Here is a 22882-nt window from a genome sequence, read left to right as displayed (position 1 = left end):
GGTTAAAAAGTTTGAGAAACGTTGGTTTAGGCCTTAAAAGGATCCCTGGCTAATGAGCCAAATACGCCTTAATACATTCTAATTTCCCTCTATAACTAACATTTTTAATTGAAAACACCTTAAATATTTATTTTTATTTTATATCTTTTACTCAAGGGGGACAATGCGAGTTGCAAGTTGATGATGTCATTTGTCCATGTGTTGTCCAGCCCTATGGAATGTTATTAGCATCTTAACTCATTGAGTGCCATTCACGTGTTTCACGTGTTTTAGCGCTATGGTGCAACGTGCAAATCACGTGTTTCACGTGTTTTTGAAAAAAGTAGTAAAAAAAACAAAACGGAACCCAAGATATCATTATCTGAAGATTTGCAGCTCCATCCACTCCTTGTTTAACTTATAACTGAAAAAGGCTGTATCTCGCTTCCAAAGCACTTTTTTTTACTTAAAAAAAAAAAAAAAAAAAAAACGCACTGGCCAGAAATAGCCAGAAATAATTCTGGCACTCAGTGAGTTAACCCTCACTGCCAAGGACAACTTATGACGAGACATCGTCATAACGCCCTCACTGCCAAGGACGACTTATGAAGACTTTTTTTTTTTTTTTTTTTCTGCTCCATTCAATTCAATTCAATTCAATTCAAAGGGCTTTATTGGCATGAGAAAACATACGTTTACATTGCCAAAGCAGAAAGCATAATACAGCAATACAATCAAAACAAAAAATATGTACATTTGAAAGTCAGAATCTTCAATAGATCAATTTCTATGTACCAAGATCACTGGGTGCAGGTATAGTGCCGGAATATACCCAATGATTAGTCTTTAGGGTGGTTGTGTTCCGTTTGATATCCTTTTCCTATCACAGCAACTCACGAATCTTGCTGCTGTGTTTGCACATTGTTGTACTTCGCCCATTCACTTCCTGGTTAACTTATTACTTAAAAATCCTGTATCTCGGCTCCTGTGTTTTACTATGTATTTTTGGCGAGACATGCTATTTTCAGCTGGGTATAACAAGCGAACGGCAGGTCGCCATGACATTTTTTTTTTCACGGAAGCACAGTGAAACTATCAGTGGATCGATCATACTGGAGATAAATATTCTGTGACTACTTGAAAAGGTAAGAAAATCGACAGTCAGGGCTTTATTAATTTATTTACTCTGGCAGTGAAAGAGTTAATAAAAAACTACTTAATTCTTCCTAAGGTTAACACATTGGGTGCCAGAGGTTTATTAAAATATTATACTTTGAGTGCCAGGACTTTTTAAACATTTTGAACCTTTTTCAAGTAGTCACAAAATATTTTCAGTGATCACCGTCCTCACGGTGATCCCCTCATTACACACATACAGGTCTCGTACAATCGGGGGGAAAAAATTTAAAACATTCGGAAATCCATTCCATAGTTGCAGCCAGTTGAAAATAGTTAAATTAACATTGTAAAAAAAAAAAGTGCACAGGAGCCGAGATACAGGTTTTTGAAGTCATAAGTTAACCAGGAGGTGGATTGGAGTCTAAATCTTGTAGGAGTGATATTTCCTGTTGCTGTGAAGGAAAAAAAATGTGTTAATATGAGCATCAAAACAATATTTTTAAAAAAAAATTATTAGCACATGTATTCCATACACATTCCATAGGGCTGGACCACACATGGACAAATGACATCATCAACTTACGACAGGCATTGTCCTTTTAAGACTGTTTGAAGTGTGTAACTGTATGATGATTACGAAGCAGGGCTTTGCTGAAAATTAGCATTCTTGCTCAGCGAACCTACCCTGGATACATAAAGGTAAAAAATATAATAATAATAAAATAAATGTTTGCAATAATTATGATTAGGTTAATTTATGTTTTTGCATTACCACACATGTTGCATGTCATGCCAGTGCAGTAAACTGATGGTTTGGGGATACATTTGATTGGCTGTACCACCAATGAACACCACTATTCAGTGCCACTTGCACAAGACGTTATTGGCACTAGGTCTACGTCTCTTTTTATTCAGGGCAGGCCCTTGGGCCTAACAATAGCAGAAGAATGGTGTCAGTGGCTGATGTATGCTTGGGTATCGGCTTGACAGCTATGGGGATGTCTCTATAAGACCTAGTCCTAGCGGGACAGCCCACCTCTCTCTAAGAGCCAAAGATCCTCAGGCAACCCTGGGCTCTATGGAGCGATCAACTGGCATTAGCTAAGCTCCTGTTTCTTCAGATACGTCTTTCTTTAGCTCTCTCTCCCTCCTTCTCCTACTCTCTCTCTCTCTCTCTCTCTCTCTCTCTCTCTCTCTCTCTCTCTCTCTCTCTATCTCTCTCTCTCTCTCTCTCTCTCTCTCTCTCTCTCTCTCTCTCTCTTTTTCCTGGCTCTTTGTGAGCTCTGTCTTGATCTGCATTCCCACCGTGGGATTGTTGGAGATCTGGGCCAGAGACATGATGCGTGGTGGAGGGGGGGGGGAGGGGGGGGGGGTCATTTGTTTACCACTATGTCTTCTCATCAGCTGTCACAAACGTCAGAGATTATTTGCTTTCCTATCTCCCACATGGCCACGTGTGTGTGTGTGTGTGTGTGTGTGTGTGTGTGTGTGTGTGTGTGTGTGTGTGTGTGTGTGTGTGTGTGTGTGTGTGTGTGTGTGTGTGTGTGTGTGTGTGTGTGTGTGTGTGTGTGTGTGTGTTGTGTGTGTGTGTGTTGTGTGTGTGTGTCTGTTCACACCGTGAAAGTGCCATAGTGAATAGGGTGTTTTCAGTTGGGTATTGACAAGCCTCCTCTTTAATTAGGTAGCTTTCCTAGACAGACACTAGCCTCGCTCAAGCATCTCCTGGTGAGCCGCTCGTCCCTTTGTGGTCCAAACAGTAGGAAGGAACTCGTCTGACGTGCGTGAAAGAAGCTGTTTGTTCAAGACTCAACATCTCTCTTAACCCCCCCCCCCCACCTCCCCCTCTCCCCTCCCGTCCCTTCTTCTTCTTCTTCTTCTTCTCACATGGCTACAGATGGACAACAACAACAAAGGCTGGAACGGACAAAAGGCGCCTTTTACCGAACCGACAAGCAACAGTGAGTATCCGCACGTCTCCGCCGTTGTCCTTGCCTGTCCCCTTTTCTCCCGTCCGTCCACCCCTCCCTTTCTGTCCCGCAGGTGGTTCAAGTGGCGGAGATGGCCCGCCGTTTAATCTCAGTGACTGGTCAATGGGCGACTGACTGTCAGCTTAATCGGCCATGCGTCCTCGTGGGGAGCCTGCGAATGCGGCTCCTTTCACCCAGGCTTACAGGCCACAGCCAGGGGGTGGGACCCCCAGGGAGGCCCCCCCCGATGCCTTCCTGTTGCATAGACCTGGTCTTTCACTCGGGATTAACACGCACGCAGACGCACACACGCAACACACACACACACAAACATTGATGTCTGTGCAGTGTGCACACAGACAACACACACTGATTTGCGCACAGAAATGTATAAAAACATGCGCCCACACACCCACACACACACACACACACACACACACAAACACACACACACACACACACACACACTCTCATACCCACATCCACATGGTGGTGATGAGTCTAAATATGCAATGTATGATCTGATATGATGCATGTAATCCTTCTTCTTTTTTTGTGATCAATTTGATTTATATATTATATATTGATATATGAGTCCTTGGATGACATGGACAGCCTTGGACCAGGTAATGATGAGTCAACTCTAGCATCCTTAGCAGCCCATTGATGTAAAATAAATACAAGTTATAGCATTTTCAAGATGATAGTAGGTTCAGACCAATTCAGACATAATTATTCAGTTTTCCTTAAATGTAACGGACACATTCTGATTGAACCCAGATAGAAACAGAGCAGGGCGGATACTGTAGGTATGCCTTATATCAATTATAATAAGTGTTCATATATTCCCACAGCGGGAAGAGATTAACGTTGAATTCACATTGACAAGGCTCAAATTGCGTTGTGTATATGGAGAGGAGGGAGCGCCGCGCAGGACAGCAAAAAACTGAATAGATGTGAACTTAGCTGTCAGAGCCGAGCATCAAGTGTCTATATACCCTTCTCTATATATATATATATATACCCTGTCTATATATCTCCTTACCTGTTGAGCTTTCCTGCCTGGCGCAGCTGTGTTGCCTTGCTGTGTAGTGTACCACAACTTGCTTATTTACGAGGAGGTCAATCATACCTTGACTTTGACTTTGACATCTTTATTGACAATGCGATACATATGTTGTTCAGTTCAGTTCAGTTTTTTTTATTTTCGGATAATGGGCACAAACATAATAACAAATGACATTTCATTATTATTATTATTTTCTCAGCAGTGTCCAAGAGTCCGAAAAGGGGCTAGGGAGAAGCACTAGGCTTGTCGGGCCCTGCCCTGTAGTCTTACAACTTTTTTCTTCATTATTGTTTTAATCACAAAGCACGCCCCATGGCGTACTTACTTACGTATAAATTATGTACAATTATGTACAATACATAAGCTCCACCATCATCAAAAGATAACAGGAAATGACACAGTCATATTATACCAGCTTGTGGCAAGCTAAAACCCTTGAAAAGTATACTGTTATAACTCTTGCATCTTAAAACATTACCTAACAAGAACAAATGACATACAGGTTGTAATTTAATGCCTAAACCCTTTCTGACTCTCTTTTATTTGTAAATCTGTGTATGTAAAACATAATATCCCCTATCGAATCTCTTAATTACACCAACAGAGCAGGCGGAGCGGACACAGCGAACACTGCGAACACACACACACACACACGCACACACACACACAGATTCTTCATGGTGAGTGGTGAGTAAAGGAGACAGTCAGCAAATGTAGACTACAGTATATTCAGTCACATTAAGCGTATGTGACAAGGAAACACAGTTTACAGTCTTTTTTGCGTTCTGGTGGGTGCCCCGGCTGTGCAAACCATTCTCGCCGGGCAGGCAGAGACCCAGGGGAGTGGACACAGCAAAAACAAAGAGGCTGTATATGCAATATTAATCAACACTGAACAACTACATGGTCTATTTATCGGCTACAATGAATAGTTTTAGGGGTGGGCGATATGGCAAAAATAACATCTTATCACAATTCCTTTTTAATGTTTTTTTATTTTAATATTTTATTATCCATCCATCCATACATCCATCCATCCATTTTCAACCGCTTATCCGGAGTCAGGTCGCGGTGGCAACAGCTTCAGCAGAGAGCTCCAGACTTCCCTTTCCTGAGCAACATTAGCCACTTCCTCATGGGGAATCCGAGGCGTTCCCTGGCCAGTGTGGAGATGTAATCCCCCCATCTTGTCCATGGTCTGCCACAGGGTCTCCTCCCAGTGGGAGGTGCAGTGAGGACCTCCCTAGGGGAGACGCTCAGGAGGCATCCGTACTAGATGCCCGAACCACCTAAGCTGGCTCCTTTCCAAGTCAAGGAGCAGCGGCTCTACGCCGAGTCTCTCGCGGGTGACTGAACTTCTCACCCTATCTCTAAGGGAGATGCCAGCCACCCGTCTGAGAAAACTCATTTCGGCTGCTTGTATCCACGACATTATTCTTTGGCTGTGTTGGAAAAGTAACCAGTGAGTAACTTGTGGGAGGACTACTGCTGATCAGATCAACTATTTTGAGCAGTCTCATGAAGGCTGCCATTTAGGCTGTGAGCCCCAGCTGTTCTGTTCTGTTGCACTTTTTTATGCGGTGACGGACCCCTCGCTGCTTGACTTGCGTCTAGTTAAACGGAAACGTCGAGTGACGTTCGAACATTGTCGTTGCAAACTTTGCAAAATTTGGAATATCTTCTTATGGAACTATAAGACCAATGTCGAATTCTTTAGGGAGCAAATCCTTCGTGGTGTCTGTCAGTCCATTGATTGCTACTGCCGGTGCACTACATACTAGCAGCCAGCTAAAAGGGGGAGCGACCTCTGGATGCATCGTTGAGCAAAAAGAACAGATCTAAGTTGACTTAGCTTGTAGATCTGTTCTTTTTGACAAACAACACCGTTGTGCGATGGAGTCTAAATTAAGTTATAGAACTGCAACTCATAGAATGCGCACTCGCTGTATCACAATCTATTCCCGGAGCGATGTGGCTCACTTATACCCCAGAGCATGTGAACAGCACCCGCCCAGAGCATGGCAACATTTGCAAGCAAATCCTTGGCTGTCAATCGGCAAAAGCATGTTACTCAAACCAATCGTCAAAAAGTAACGGGAACGCCCCCCCCCATGTCATTCGAACCAATCAAAAAGTCACGGCCACTCCCCTTTATCCACAAGTAAATCTAGACCAGCTTGCTGTACAAGCTGGTAAAAATGCAATAAAGCTGACAGCTTCTTTCCATTGTGAGGATGTTTGTGTAAACAATGTGTAATGCACTGATGAATGAATGAGTGGATGCTTGTGAGTGATAAAGTGCAAGTGAGTGCGCAGGGGTGTGCATTGTAAGTCTCTGTGGGACTGTGTGAGTGTGCCTTCCACACCAGGGGAGAGGGAAGACAAGGAGAGAACAAAAATACAATATATTATTACAAAATACAATACATAAATACATTTAAATAAATAAACATAACTCAAAATCTAACATTATAAATACCTAGTGGTAGTATATAATTCATATATGTCAGTTTCATATGCAGTACAATATGTGAGATCATATGTACAATTTGGAGTAGATGGCTAACTATACAAGTGATTCTAATAGTAATTACATGAAATTACATATGAGCTGTCATTATATAATATACATTATATTGCCTCAAGCATGAATGAAGGTTTCCTTAACTCATTGAGTGCTATTCACGCGTTTCACGTGTTTTACCGCTATGGTGCAACATGCCAATCACGTGTTTCACGTGTTTTTGAAAAAAATAATCGGAACCCAAGATATCATTATCTGAAGATTTGCAGCTCCATACACTCCTTGTTTAACTTATAACTGAAAAAGGCTGTATCTCGCTTCCTAAGCACTTTCTTTTTACTTTGAAAAAATCTCTGGCACTGGGACAACATAGCCAGAAATAATTCTGGCACTCAGTGAGTTAAAAGTACACATAGTTTTAAAATGGAGAAAGGAGTCTTATAATGCTGGAATAATAAGAGAGAGAGATTTTAGATGAGCGAACAGCCTTATCAGTCCTTTCATGTGGGTAACAAATACTCGAAACACAAAACGCGAAGGGACATTCAGAAGGGTAACGGAGGGGATTTGACAAGCGATTGCATCACAACCAAAGGACCCCTTGACTGAGAAGTGTCTGAACACTGCTCTTTGTGAAGCCCTGCCGTTCTAGAGTTTACTGTCCGCAATCAAGATGAAATGCCCTTAACAACCCCACAGAGCTATTTGAGACGGGACATTCTTAATTTTCAATATTACATTTGGCAAGGTCTTTTTTTGGCCTACTACATGCTAAGTTCCCCGAAAATCCTAAATCTGCAATAGCGAGCAGGTTTGCCCCTGTAACAGCCACAATCTCACAGATCTTGGGAATTTGGCCTCGCCAGGCTTTTCCATCTGTTCACTAAGGTCTTGGAGTTAATTCTGTGTTCTTTGCGAGTATTACACCTATGTACTTTGAAAGTACGCACTAATCCCACGATGGAGGTGAGTCTTAAGGAGATTTTGATCATCCTTTGCCATGACTGAGCTTAATTCGTGGCCATGTCCCAGCTTGATGAAATGACACACTGCGAGGGTTTGCCAAACTCTCTCTCCTTCTGTCTCTCTCATTCGACACAGGCGACGTGAATGGCAACACATTTGGAAAGAACTTTAGTGGACAAATAAATAGTCAGATGTGGAGCGGCACAGAGAAAGAAAACAAACAGATAGCCTTATTAGATTTGAATGCACTGTCGTCACTCCTATCTAATGGAGGCGCTTGGCAGAAACAACGTAAATCCTACACACACTATCCAGCTACAGTCTGGAAAGGGGAATGGATGTTTCAACTTTCCCATGTTGAAAAGTACAAAGCAGACCGGTCAGCCTAATAACTGGGAACAATTTCTCTGCGCATATTGTTGGATGTATCCAGATGAGAAAAGAGCACATGCCACAACCACTCAACTTATATAGTGCTCATAAATGTCATTTACACAGTTTGGGAAGATAGATCATTAAATTTACGTGCATGGATATATTACCATTGGTTTTGGATAAACTGTTTTAGAGGTCATGGTTGCTATGGTAGCCCAAGCTCTAGTCATTGCCCCATGTCTCTTGAGCAGAGGCCCCTGGGAAACGAAGTCTTCCTTATTTGGTGATAATTATTCCCACTGTTGGCTTAGAGCGCACGTCTGGAGCGGGGCCATCCTCAGTCATAGTATATCTCACTCCCAGCGCGAAGCCTAACTATCTGCTAATTACCTCTTTAAACAAACCACACAACGCTCACACAGCTGCTAATGTCCAAATAATGCTTTTTGCGTAAACACCATTTACAGCTCATTCAAGTAGATACAGCTTGTGTTGTGTGGGTGGGTGTGTGTGTGTGTGTGTGTGTGTGTGTGTGTGGGTGTGTGTGTGTGTGTGTGTGTGTGTGTTTGTGCGCGCGTTTGTTTATGTATTCATGTGGGTGTGTTTATACACATGTGGTTTCATCGCCATGAGTGAATGGAAGATGCTTTTGTTTTACCTATTATGTTCTATGAACATAATTTGAATGAAAATCAAAAAATATACAATTCATTATTCATTAGCTTGTGATCAGAGCATGAAGAAGTGGTACTCATGAAACAATATTTATCGCAGCCTATGCTAATTTGTCACACAGACAAAGCTAAGTATAGTGGAGACTGGCGTCTCCAATGAATGAACATGACACTCCACTGGGATGAGGTTTTATCATATTCATGAAAAAAAAGCTCTTGAAACTAATTACTAAGGTCTGCTGAATTAGCCTTCACAGTGGAGCTGATTTTACATTTTAATTACATGTCAGACATCAGCCTGTTGTGCCAAGGTCAAAAACAAAGCGACTGAGCTGAGATTTTGATGAGAGAGTCACATGTCACACTTCAGCAGGTGAGCAGTCACATGTCTGCTACGTGTACCCCACATAAAGACATGTACAAGTGTGTTATGTAAGGAGCTCTGTACTATTCTCTCCTCTGTCCTTGCCTCCGTCTGTGCACATGCATGCATGCACCGACAACGGGGGTAAAATAATGCCCCTTTGTACATTCGAGTGCATCTGTCCTCTACCTTGTCTCGAGCTGTGGGAGAGAGGGTCATAGCGCTGCGGCAAATGGAGCAGCAGAGAGACGGGAAGAGAGGGTGGAAAAAAGAAAGAACAGGGTGGGAAAAAAGGGAATAAGAAGAGAGTGATTTTTCTCTCCTCTGTTCCCATGGGTATTGCAGCAGGGCTTTTCAGTTGAGTTGCCACATTTCATTTCCTGCTGTGCATGTCTGTCTGTGTTTGTGTGTCTGTTCGTGTGTGTGTGTGTGTGTGTGTGTGTGTGTGTGTGTGTGTGTGTGTGTGTGTGTGTGTGTGTGTGTGTGTGTGTGTGTGTGTGTGTGTGTGTGTGTGTGTGTGTGTGTGTGTGTGTGTGTGTGTGTATGTGTGTGTGTCTGTCTCTCTGTCCGCAGTGTGTGAAGTATGTGAAGGTCTTGCTCCATAGTGGTGATTTATAGCGTTGGGCTCCGGCCCTATCTGTTTTCGATCAGACTCATGCTCGGCTCTGGCCTCCCTCCAGCACCTCCCCTGGCCCACCGGACCCCAAGTCTGGGTGGGACCCCTGGAAACTGGCTGGATCCAGCACTATGGATACACACACAGCACTATGGATACACACTCTGATTTCAAACCTCTTTTACTCCTCGCTCTCCCTCTCTCTCACTCACGTTTGGCTCACTCTCTCCCTCCCGCCCTCTCTCTCTCTCTCTAACTCAGTCCAACTCAATGCTCATGATCTCGTGCAAACATGCAAACATTCTCTCACACACATGCACTCACCCACACTTAGGCAGACAGAAACACACACTCACATGGATTACATTGACTGCCCCCCCTCCCCCCCTCCCCCCCACACACACACACACACACCCACACACACACACACACACACACACACACATACACACACTCACGCACACGAATCGCTGATGTCATGTTGGCTAACACCTTTAATTTTTTACGATGCAGAGCGCGCAGGCCTGCAGGCTTTAGTTGTGTAAATTCAAATGAAAGTTGTCGTCAAGTGATTGGAGAAAGAGGGAGAGGAGAGAGTTCCTAGCAGTTGTGTCATTGCTGGCGTGTCGAGGTACTTTGTTGTATTATTATGAAGTAATCTCATGGACGCGAGCGCTGTTTCCTTCAACATCGTCTGTTGCTCTGGAACAAACTGCAACCTTTATTGTTCGTTTAAGGAAATACTGTCCGCAGGTTCCCAGAAATGTGAGATATGAGACTAGACGGTGTAAAGCAGTGTCCTCCCACACCCGTGTTTCACTATAAGCTGGACTGTGCTAAAGTCGTGTTTGTTCTCGGAGTGTGTGTGTGTGTGTGTGTGTGTGTGTGTGCGTGTGCGCGTGCGCGTCCGTGCGAGAGATTCTCATTCAAACAGGAAGTGGCCTGTCAGTCATGCGCTCACTCCAGCGCTCTCTTCCAGCTGTTGGTCCACACACACACCCCCACACACACACACACACACAGCTGCTCTTCCTGTCTCTGGTGACCTTGGCAGGGCTTGGAGGTTCTGCATGGTTTTCACATCCACTCATCCCCACCTCCTCCTCCATCAGAACTGGCTCCCAGTCCTTTTCCATCCTCCTCTCTCCTCTCCTCTCCTCCGTCCAGACCACAGGGTGATGAAAGCACCGGACCTCAACCACAGCGCTTCCTCCTTCCACCTGTCATGACCGCTTCAGATCAGCGGTCTCGGAGCGCAGGAAGCCAACATAAACTAATGAGATTTAGCCGATGGGTCTGGATGTGAACACGGCTCTGGAGAGCTGTTCGGTCCAGTTCGCCAGGAGCCCCGCGCTCCTTGATCCATCCCGTTCTAACGCAGGCGTACAGCCAGACAGACAGACAGTCAGACAGTCAGACAGACAGACAGACAGACAGACAGACAGACACTGAGGTTCGCTCGCCCTCACAGATCCCTCATATCCTCCTCGACAGTCTCTGGAGCACACGCCCGGCCACTGAAAACATCCTGAGAGCAGAGCGTTCGGTCTGATAAACTTGTGATGAAAGCAACCTGTTTGCAATTGAGACTCAGACTGTTGAAAGGAGCATTATGGCTTTATCAGGATCCCAGTTTGCTGACACCACAACTTCTCCTGATTCAAGGAAGATGAAGTCATTTTGCTCCTCTGTCGATATTGGGGTTCGGGTGCCGTGTGTGTGTGTGTGTGTGAGTGCGTGTGCGTGCGCGGCATGCACATGTGCATGCATGCGTGCGCGTGTGTAAGACAGAAAGAGGCTGTGTGTGCATTTCCCAGCAGACACTTTGATAGTGCTTGGAACTGCCAGACCACATGAAACTGTCATCTACGTTTGGTGATGGAATGCCAGTTTAGGAGCCAATATGCACATGCACGCAGGCACACACACACACACACACACACACACACACACACACACACACACACACACACACACACACACACACACACACACACACACACACACACACACACACAAATACCCATACTTTGGCTTCCTGTGGTACTGACTGACAGTGGAATGTGTTTGCCTGTCATTTTCCCAGGTAATAATCAATGGGCTCTAACGATTCATTTCTCTCTCTCTCTCTCCATCTCCCTCTCCTTCCAGCCCAGAAGGGTCTGCTCCACCTCAGCCCGGACGTGTACCAGGAGATGGAGGCCAGCAGGAAGCAGGGCGGAGGCGGAGGCGGCGGTGCCCTGGGCCCCGGAGGTCCTAGCTACCTGAACCCCAAAGACATGGGGCCGTGCTCCGCCCCGCTGCCCCCGGGACACAACAACACGCCGTACTACGGCGGCGGCGGCTCCTCCACCTCCCCTTCGTCCAGCCCCACGGCGGCCATGGCCCGCGAGCTGCTGCTGAACGGCCAGGCCTCGGCGGGCGACGCCGCCGCCCTGGGCCAGCTGAAGGGGAAGGGCTCGTCCCTGCCCTGCGGCGTCTCGGTGCAGCCCGCCCAGCAGCTGGACTACCTGGCCCGCATCCAGGGCTTCCAGGTGAGCAGTGTTGATTTTGACAGCAAGTTTTGATTTAGTTTCAGTCATAGTCTTTCTGAATAAAATTCCATTTACTTTTAGTCATCTGAAATGTTTTAGTTTTAGTCGTCTAAATATCATAAGATTATAGAAATTATAAGATTATATAAGACTAAATCTACAGTTGATTTAGTCGACTAAATGTATTTTGGCGATGCCTTGATGGCGTCGTAATGGCTGATTTTACACTTAGTTGCATGCTGAAAGTTGCCAATCTACAAGCTCACAACACGCTGCAGCTGAGGTGAGCTTGTAGATCTGCTATTTTCAGAGCACAACACCCGAGAAAAACCAAACATAAAATGACTTAGTTCTACTGGATCTCTTGTCCACTATAGTCCCTCCCTAACATTTTAGTCTAGTTTTTATTTGTTGACGAAATTGTCAATATATTTAGTCATAGTTTTAGTCATCATAGCTTAGTTTTTGTGCCGATTCTTCCAGATTTTTCTATTTCTTAAAAAGAAAACCACTGTAGATCGTAGATCTGCTATTTTTGAATAAATAGGGTTCAAGTGGTTGCACTGTTCCTCATTTTGCTGGGGTCCCCCAGGAACCCCCCCCCCCCCCCAATGACCCCTAGGGGCCCCGTAACCCACTTTGAGAACCACTGGGCTAAATGCACGTTGCATGCTAACACACCCTAGCCTCTGGTTAGAGAAACACATGGCGAGAATGGAGTAGAAGAGAGGGCTGTATAGTATACCATGAGACGAGTGCACTTGCTAGCAGTCCATAGGGCGGTTTGGTAACAAACCCTATCCACTTTCTGCTCCCCACTATGGACGCAATTGGCAGGCTTGGGATGTATCGCTGACACTGAATCACACAGGTGCTTCTGTCATTACTAGACTGGACAGACACACACACACACACACACACACACACACACACACACACACACACACACACACACACACACACACACACACACACACACACACACACACACACACACACAGTGTACTGTATGTTCTCAGTGATCTCGGTCTTAGTGTGTTTACCTACATGCCCCTGTGTGTGTGTGTGTGTGTGTGTGTGTGTGTGTGTGTGTGTGTGTGTGTGTGTGTGTGTGTGTGTGTGTGTGTGTGTGTGTGTGTGTGTGTGTGTGTGTGTGTGGGGGGGTGTGTGTGTGTGTGGGGGGGTGTGGGGGTGTGTGTGTTCGTTCATCAGTGTGCACTGCATACCAGCATTAATACCAGTGCCTGTTCATTTAAGCTGCAGATGCTTTTTATCAGCTCCAGTGAAAACATTTTATCTTAACCTGCTGAGGGCTCCTTTGAAAGGCCTTTGTTATTGCTCAGAGCCTTCCTGTGTGTGTGTAACCTGAGAGAGATCACTGCAGCCTGGCCAAGCCCAAACACACACACACACACACACACACACACACACACACACACACACACACACACACACACAGCAGGTTCTGTTTAACGCAAATGGGAGAGTTGGGCTTATCCCGGTGAATGTGTGTGAAATGGGTCCCAGTTAAGCACTAGTTGTTCTCATATTGTACACATCATAACCCAATACATTAGCTTTTGGCTGTGTGTGTGTGTGTGTGTGTGTGTGTGTGTGTGTGTGTGTGTGTGTGTGTGTGTGTGTGTGTGTTGTGTGTTGTGTGTGTGTGTGTGTGTGTGCGCGGCACGCGCAAATATGCATTTGTGTTTCTTTGTGCGTCCGAACATGTTTTCATGTGAGTGAATGGGCTTACGTATCGATGTGATTGTTTGTGCACATGCATTTGTTTCCATGTGTGTGTGTGTGTGTGTGTGTGTGTGTGTGTGTGTGTGTGTGTGTGTGCGCGCGTTGAGGCAGGAATTCAGACTGTAATTGAGACATGCAGACAATATGTGCTCCATGGAGGGATGTTTCATATCATGTGGGTTTGTAATGAGAACCGCTGGTTGCCTACACAGCCATGTTAGGAAGATTTTGAAGGCTTATGTGTTTTTGTGGGTTAAAAAAGCCACCGCAGATCTCAATACTTTTCAACCAAAGTATGCACTTGACTGCTTTTCCACTCGAGCGGCGTACGTAGAGGCGGCGCTTGGTGGCTGGCTCCGGTTCCTCTCGACCGCGTTGAGCAACAAACATTACAAATCCGCCACCGCAAGCATTCAGTCTATTTATATCTATTTGTTCGTTTTGCTAATTCGATAATCCTCCACACACTGATTAATATCATTTGCTTTCCTAATCTAGCGTTGTAATGTTGTAACACTGGTTACCGGGTTACAGCGACCACCCAACACTAAATAAATCTGGCGACGATAAAGTGCTGAAGATATTCCCGTCGCTATCTGTTTCATCCGCCTATCTCAGCCTGCCTGCCTGCCCCGCTGCACTGCGGAATCCTGAGTGATAATCGAACCCACGAGAGTGTAAAACGTGGTCCATTTGTAGACTCTCAGAGTTTGAGATAACAACACACGCAGGATTTTGCAGCGTAAGCCCCTCTTGATTGGGTTTGGAAAATGGCCGGTGGTGGAAGTTTCTGACTTGATATGAATCGGTGTATGCTGTACGCACGCCAGCTCGGAGCAAGGATGCTGGCACACCTGATGCTTTTGTGTGTGTGTGTGTGTGTGTGTGTGTGTGTGTGTGTGTGTGTGTGTGTGTGTGTGTGTGTGTGTGTGTGTGTGTGTGTGTGTGTGTGTGTGTGTGTGTGTGTGTGTGTGTGTGTGTGTGTGTGTGTGTGTGCGTGCGTGCGTGTGTATTTCCTATTAATTTGGCTGGCGTGGTGCTGGCATGGCGGGTGTATGTGCTGTAAGTAGGGCAGAAACAAAGCAACAGGAGGGAGGTAATAGTCAACACATGGTCAAAGTAAAGTACTGCCTGAATCACAAGGAAAGGTGCTCTTGCTCTCTCTCTCTCTCTCTCTCTTTCACACACACACTTAGAGTACACGTGGGGGTAGGAATCCACCCTTTCAAGGATGATGTAAGAGAAAAATGGCTGCCGTGTAAACATGGACACTACCATGACTATTGATCTAATTATGGTCACTACCGTGTTGCTCTGCTTTTATGCCCCCCTCTCTCTCTCTCTCTCTCTCTCTCTCTCTCTCTCTCTCTCTCTCTCTCTCTCTCTCTCTCTCTCTCTCTCTCTCTCTCTCTCTCTCTCTCTCTCTCTCTCTCTCTCTCTCTCTCTCTCACACACACATTACTGTACCGGCACTGACCCTAAGGACTCTTCCTAGGCTTTGATTTAACAATTGATTGTCCAACTGTGTGGATATTGGAATGAAAATGTCAAATGGTGCAAGTCTGTCCAGCTGAATTGGAGCAAGAGAGCTGGAATGAGTGAATGTGTTTTGGAGGTTATTGGAGCAAGACAGTGGCGTGGCGAGAGTGTGCGTGCGCTCGTGCGTGCGTGTACAGCATCATATGAGCCTGCATTCAGTCACTAGTTGTGACAGTGGCAAGTGGCGATGCGTAACTGTTCAGTTAGTGAAGTATACCAGAATTGAGAAATTGTACAGTGCCAATAGGTCACAGAGAAAGAAAGACCTTGATTAACGAAACTGTTCACAGTTTTTTCCACAGTTATCAAGACATAATGCTAACAGTATCCTACTTTCATTTTAGCTGTTTTTTTTAATACTTTATTGCAGGTTATTATCGATTTCATCCAATTATCTTACAAGTTTTCTTCACTTGTTTAATTCAAACTGCATCATTAAAAAAATATATACATATACAAACAGAAATTAATAATACAAAAAAAAGGAGGGGAAAAAAGGGGAAATAAAGAAGAAAAAAATCTGTAATCATTGTTTATGCTTGTACAGTACATTATGCAATATGTATGCCTTTGTACTAAACATTTGGCAGGTTGTTAAATTTGGCAAGTTAAATGTTGCACGTCACAGTATAAAAATTACATGTTTATAACTGCTTATTTAAGGGGTGATATATCCCCTGAGAGCGTTTGGGATTTTCAGTGCATTGGAAAATATGACAGAACCACTCGTTTTTGTAAGGTTGAGATTCAAATGCACCGGTACAGTTCAACACCTGACCTTGCGGTGCGTTTCTAAGTGTGTTTGTGTGTGTGTGTTATGTGTTCCAGTGACTGTGTAGTGCTTAATATCCCTGCCTGCAGTGCCACTGGTCACCCTGCATTCGAATTGCAACCAGAAAATTGCTCTCCCGACTTCGTCTGTGTGGGAGCTTTCTCTGTGTCTCGGCACAGGCATTCAGTGGTTTGTGTGTGTGTGTGTGTGTGTGTGTGTGTGTGTGTGTGTGTGTGTGTGTGTGTGTGTGTGTGTGTGTGCGCGCGCGCGCGCGTGCGTGGACTCCCTGCGGTGTACGAGCACAGCATGTGGCGGGCCTCCATATTTAGGCAACACATGGACTTTATCAGCGAGGTCCATCAGATATGTCCACCTGCTAAATCTATGGCCAATAACACACGGTTGAGATATCAATCAGTGGAGCTCTTGCTATCTCATCGCGACAGGCTTACTGGAGAGAGAACGTCTACCCTTCTGCGTTGGAAATCCCATGTTAATGAAAATATTATCCCTACCGGGTGTCTGATGTTGATATATATGCTCAGCACATCTGCACCGCAAGACAGTTCTCAGGATTTCTTCTTTCTTGCTCCCCACTATCTTTGGCTGTGGAGGAAAAAAAATCTCTTCAAATGGGGGCCGGATCCACCTCGTACCCTGCTCCACAACTTCCTCCCCTCAGCCCCCTAACCCCCCCCGTTACTCTCCCTCTCGCCTCTCTTCTTTTCCTCCCTTCCTGATCTCTCCATCTCTCTCTCTCTCTCTCTCTATCTCTCTCTCTCTCCGTCTCTCTCTCCGTCTCTTTCATCACTGTATCAACATCAAACGGGCTGATCCGGTCCAAGCGTTCAAAGACACTTAACCCATTAAGACCTGAGAAGATTCTAGAAATGTCTTCTAAATCCAAAAAAAATTTTGAAAAAAAAACCCAATTTTTTTTTCCTCGGTTTTTCAAAAATAGCAGATCTACAAGTTCATAGCGCGGCACTCGGTGCCGCGCTATGAGCTTGTATATCTGCTATTTTTGAATAGCCTAAAGAAATCTAAAGTGACACAGATGCGTTCCAGGTATCAATGGGTTAACGGTTTGTTTCCAGCCTCCTTGCCATCGTCCCATTCCACTGCCCTCTTGTTTACTCTGGGATTTACGTTAGAAAATACATTTCGGGGATGGCTAATCCCGCTGCGTTTGATTTCCGCGGCGCTGTGATGGCTTCCAGCTGCGCCGTGCGGCATATTTGTGTGAAGAGCGATCTTTGAAAACAAGTTTTGTCGGTGGTATAAATCAGACAGCTAATGCTGCGCTGGCTCGGCGCACAGTCTCCCCGCTTGCATGGTGGCCCTCTCTACGTGCGTGTGTGCGTGTGTGTTTGTGTGTGTGTGTGTGTGTGTGTGTGTGTGTGTGTGTGTGTGTGTGTGTGTGTGTGTGTGTGTGTGTGTGTGTGTGTGTGTGTGTGTGTGTGTGTGTGTGTGTGTGTGTGTGTGTGTGTGTTTGGCAAAACAGAGTGATGATGTTTTTATACCACAATCAAGCCCATTTGCAAAGCCTTAAATCTAATTCCATCAAGTGCCAGGGCAGCAGATTACTGCAATATGAATATGCAGCAAAATACAAATACAAATCTTAATTTTCTTTACAGAGCCCACTTTGCTGTCACATGACTGCATCCCTTTTGTTCTTTGTATTTTCATAGTGTCGATCATATTTCATCTAAAGCTCAAATCCAGGCCGTGATAAGAGCGCCGCACCAGACCAGTCCCAGCTTTCAGAGATAGACTGTGTTCACCTGGTACTTTGTTTAGAGTTCAGACACTTGCTTAACCACCGTTAGCCTTCCCCTAAATAAGAAAGGGCTTCCTAGTTCCTACGTTCCAGCTGTTTATATATAAGTACATCTCTTTCGCATCTACAACCAGGGACAAGTGCCTTAAGTAGGCGGCAGCTGAAATGGATAGTTTGTTGTGCTGGCTCTGCTTATATACACTTATCTTGTGAGCACAAATTAATTAAAATGTCGGAACAAATTGTATAATTTGTGTGCATGTAATAAAGAAAAACACATGAACAAATTGTATGTTGTACCCACAAATAAATGTAAATACGTGCGCACGATCTCGTGCGCATATACTGTAAGCACTCAATATAGTGAAATGTGTCCTCAGTGTAGTTCATATTTTTTATCATACTAAGTTTGATTTTTTTAATGATATTGGAGTTGCATTTGGTCAATTAGTAATATAATTTTAAAGTTATTCACATATACAGTAGACCAAACCATTGAGGGACCAGTTGTGTTTATCAATTAACAACAATGCCTTATCGAAAGATATTGTTAATTGTCTAAGCCAGTGGTTCCCAACCTTCTCTGGATCTGACCACTTAATTGGTTGGTCGTGTGCATTTTCAGAGCATGTTTAGTTGAATTATCAATCAATTGATTGTGTTCCAGCTTGGATTAATGGAACTAACACAGTATACTTTAAGTTCTTATTGGTATCACTATGAAAACACATTTTTCAAGGGTTTCAAGAAGAAAAAATTACTAAAATATATATTAACAAAAATCTTGCAATACTCTCGCGGCCCTCCTGGGGGCCCTGGCCCACAGGTTGAGAACCACTGGTTCTTAGCGAGTCACGTCTGCCAAACATATCGTCTATCCGTTATAGACTGTGCTTTGTGAGAGAGAGAGAGAGAGAGAGAGAGTAGAGTGTCTTGTTTTAGCCTCAGTCGCCCAGATTTCTCATTAAGTTGAAGTGTTTGTGTTATATTTGGATGCACATAAATAGACCGCTTCCCCCTTAACTCAATGAGCAACTCATTCATCTTCTATGGGTGTTTGCCTTTTCCAGGTTCCTCTGAATTTAGAAACTCCCTTTGTCTGATTGTCTATACTCCCATAATGAGCTGTTCTTTCTGTGCAGTTCAAGGACACTGAGTAGTGGCTACTCAGTGTCCTTAAGGCAGAATTGCAGTAGCCCCTTGCACCCAGCTCACCCCCAACACATACAAGTACATAAAAATAATATATATATAATATAAAACTTTATTTATTATAGCACCTTTTTTTTCTTCTTCAATGCTACAAAGTGCAATGTTACAAAGTGCTTTACAACAGTGAATCATTCACAATTAACAACACACAAATACAGCATCAACGAGGATAGATGCACCAATTGCTGACATATTAGGGGGATCTTTTAAATCCATACTGTACATACATTACGCGTGCAAACACACACACACACACACACACACACACACACACACACACACACACACACACACACACACACACACAGACGTGTATTACTATACTTGTGAGGACATACATACATGAAAAATAGCAGATCTACAAGGTCACAAAGCGACACTCTGCAACGCTTTGTGAGCTTGTAAGATCGGCTATTTTTCGGTGAGTGATATCGCCGCTCAACTACTTTTAAAATAGGGTCAACCCTAAACCTAAACCTAACCTCAAAATGCCTAATTCTAACCCTAAAAACCTTAACTCAACCTAAATCTGTTTTAACCATAAAACAACCCTTTCTCATGTGAGGAGCAAGAAAAATGGTCCTCATAATATCTATTTCTATACTTATTGTGGGGACAGTTGGTCCTCACAAGTATAGTAATTCACACACACACACACACACACACACACACACACACACACACACACACACACACACACACACACACACACACACACACACACACAATCTGGAGGAGTGAAAGGTATATTAACAAAGTTCTTAAAACACTCTTGACCCCAGGAGTCTCTCCGCTCAAGTGGCCTAGCGTGGAACCTCTAATTGCTTCACACTAACAATGGCAGCCTTCCTCTTCCCCAGAGGGCTTGTTTATACACGGTCAGGTTGGTGTTATTTCCATGCTATCTCGCTCTCCACACCCTTTACTTACTTGGCCCTGTCTGGTTCCCTATAATATTAACCAGACCAATTGTGCTTAGCGGATAAGGCTGACTATACCCCCAAAAAATGTTTTGGTTGTTTAGTCTTTTTTTCAATTAGACCTACTGTATGTGACTAAGGACATAATTTAACCCATTCAATCTGGGAACGCATCTACACATGTCTTCTAAATCCTAACAGTTTTCTGAAAACCGTATCAGTAGTTCTCAAACTTTTTCTGGTCAAAATGATATGTATTTGGTCCCGGACCCCCATCTCAAAATATTTTGTTCCAGGGACCCCCCAGAAGCAAAGATTTGAGTTACAAATGTTCGCTTAAAAAAAAAATATATATATTCAAAGATTTGCACGAAATTACTGCTATTCAAAAAACAGCAGATCTACAAGCTCATAGTGCGACACTCGGTGCCGCGCTATGAGCTTGTGTATCTGCTATTTTTGAATAGCCAAAGTATAAAATAATGGCTATAGCTAAAATCTAAAATGACACGGATTGAATGGGTTAATCTAATCTAATGTACATAGTACACACAGTTATTTTCCTGTGAGGACTTGGATGCATGCATGTATGCGCTTATCTCTTTTTACGTCTGCAAAAAAAAAGTGGGGTCCAGGGACCCCCAGGGGTCCTTGGGGGGGGCCGGACTATGAGCTTGTAGATCTGCTATTTTTGAAAAACCTCGAAAATGTGTCCAAATATTTAAATCTTTTTTTTTTTTAAAGGCGAACATTTTTAACTCAAATCTTTGCTACTGGGGGTCCCTGCCTGGCACAACATATTTTCAGGTGGGGGTCCGCGGCAATTTGGGGTTCCGTAGCACGAAAAAGTTTGAGAACCACTGATCTAAAGGTTGATTTATACTTATGTTTATGTTTATTTTATTTGACATTGACGTCAGAAATTACATCGGACAAACCAGATGCGTTGTTTGAGTGTTGTAGCACAAGTGCTAATTTTTAACACCTTTCCACTGGACTGAAGACACCAATACATTAACTGTGAAGCAAAAGCAACATACAGTACATAATCATTGCAATAACCTGGTGCATCGTGTCTCACACCGGAAATAGACGATAACTCCACTTGTGGATCTGCTATTTTCGGTTTGCGAGACACACCGGCGCTGCCAACCAAATATAAATCAGGCTTAAAAAGTCGCACATCTGAGTGAAGTGCGTTGCGATCGTGCTTTTCATTCCGTGCGTGTTTGCTGAGAGGATGAAGAGGAGCATCTGAGGAAGAGCCCCTTCCAGCTTCCACAGAGCCGGGAGGTCAGCGGGCGTTCCGCATTAGTGCCGCCAATCAATCGCAGGGCCTTGCGTAACTCTCCTTCTCCCTTTTGTCTCTGAGGGAAGTGGATTAGAGGCTGCTTTAGACCTGGGATGATTAGTTAAGGCCTGTTTAGAATGCATAGCACAAAGCAAGCATGCACACATGCACATCGTCGCTCTGGGCTAGAAACCTTGTATGTCCAAAAGCGTTGCTTTTCCAATGGATCCAATGTAGCTATTGTTTAGTCACAAGCTCTGGTTTTTCCTTTTCTTTGGTTCAATATTTATTAAAAGAAACCCACAGACACACTTAGTCACTTTTACTTTCAAAATCTTTCAAAAGTAAAAAAAATAGCCGATCACATCGCGACGCATTGTGAGCCTGTGGCTCGTCTATTTTTACTACTTTTGCGTGACACTCTTGTATGACGGAAGTAGGGCATTCATTTACTGAACAAAATTTAAAAATCATCCACAGAAATGTGGAGATACAAGGTCTCTGCCCAATGCCAAGGACATGCATGAAAAATGAATGACGGAATAGCACGGAGATGCAGCATTTTGTCTAATTCTAAGCTAAATCACACGATGCTGAGCCATGCTGCTTCCAGGTCAGGTAAATCCCAGAATTATTCAGCCGCTTGCCCTATTTTAGCAGCCAACAGGAACAGAACAGGACATCTAGTTGCTTGCCAGTTACCTGTCACATTGACCAGCCTGTTTGCTGGTGGTTTACAATTTCCAATTGAGGCGTTTAGCAGACACTCTTATCCAGAGCGACTTACAATAAGGCAAGGTAAACAACACATGCATCAAATGCAGAGAGACCGTGTAGTGCCTCAGTAAACTAGGATCGCAGGTAACCCAGGAACCTAGCATCAGTCTAGACAATATACTGTCAAAATAGGGGTCCCTGGGGGGGTTCCAGGGGGTCCCCAGCAAAAGTAGTTAATATAGCATCACAATCATTTTAACCACTTTAACCTTTTATACGTTGGCTATTCAAAAATAGCAGATATACCAGCTCATAGCGCAGCACTGAGTGCCGCGCTATGAGCTTGTAGATCGCCTATTTTTCCAAAAATCTTGAACATTAGTGGACATTTTTAACACAAATCTTTGCTTCTGGGGGTCCCTGGCACAACATATTTTCAGATGGGGGTCCGCGTGATATTGACGTGAAAAAGTTTGCGAACCACTGGTCTAAACCATTGAGGGACCAGTTGTGTTTGTCAATTAACAACAATGCCATGATAAAAACATAAATGGTTATCGAAAGATTTGTCTAAGCCAGTGGTTCTCAACCTCAGGGCCCACTTGAAACGGCCCACCACCCAACGATAGGAAACCATGTATCTGTTTAAATAACATGCTATCTAAATTACATTTTAACATTGTGGTTAAGAAAACAAGCCTAAGTAAAATAGACA

At 44.2% G+C, this 22882-nt stretch overlaps 1 protein-coding gene across 2 annotated transcripts in view; it reads left to right on the top strand.

Moving 5' to 3' along the window:
* stau2 (staufen double-stranded RNA binding protein 2) overlaps window positions 1-22882 on the top strand; it is a 126037-nt gene that overhangs the window by 52404 nt on the left and 50751 nt on the right. For both annotated transcript variants that reach the window (XM_080417832.1, XM_080417831.1), the window contains exons 11-12: window positions 2993-3056; window positions 11805-12187. In XM_080417832.1, the coding sequence (XP_080273958.1) occupies window positions 2993-3056; window positions 11805-12187 (447 nt within the window). The remainder of the gene's footprint in view (window positions 1-2992; window positions 3057-11804; window positions 12188-22882) is intronic.

This window comes from Gymnoscopelus braueri, assembly GCF_963280865.1.
Source record: "Gymnoscopelus braueri genome assembly, chromosome: 21".
Classification (NCBI taxonomy): Eukaryota; Metazoa; Chordata; class Actinopteri; order Myctophiformes; family Myctophidae; genus Gymnoscopelus; species Gymnoscopelus braueri.
The sequence above is the reverse complement of the archived record's forward strand: the minus strand, read 5'-3'. Positions and strand labels throughout refer to the sequence as shown.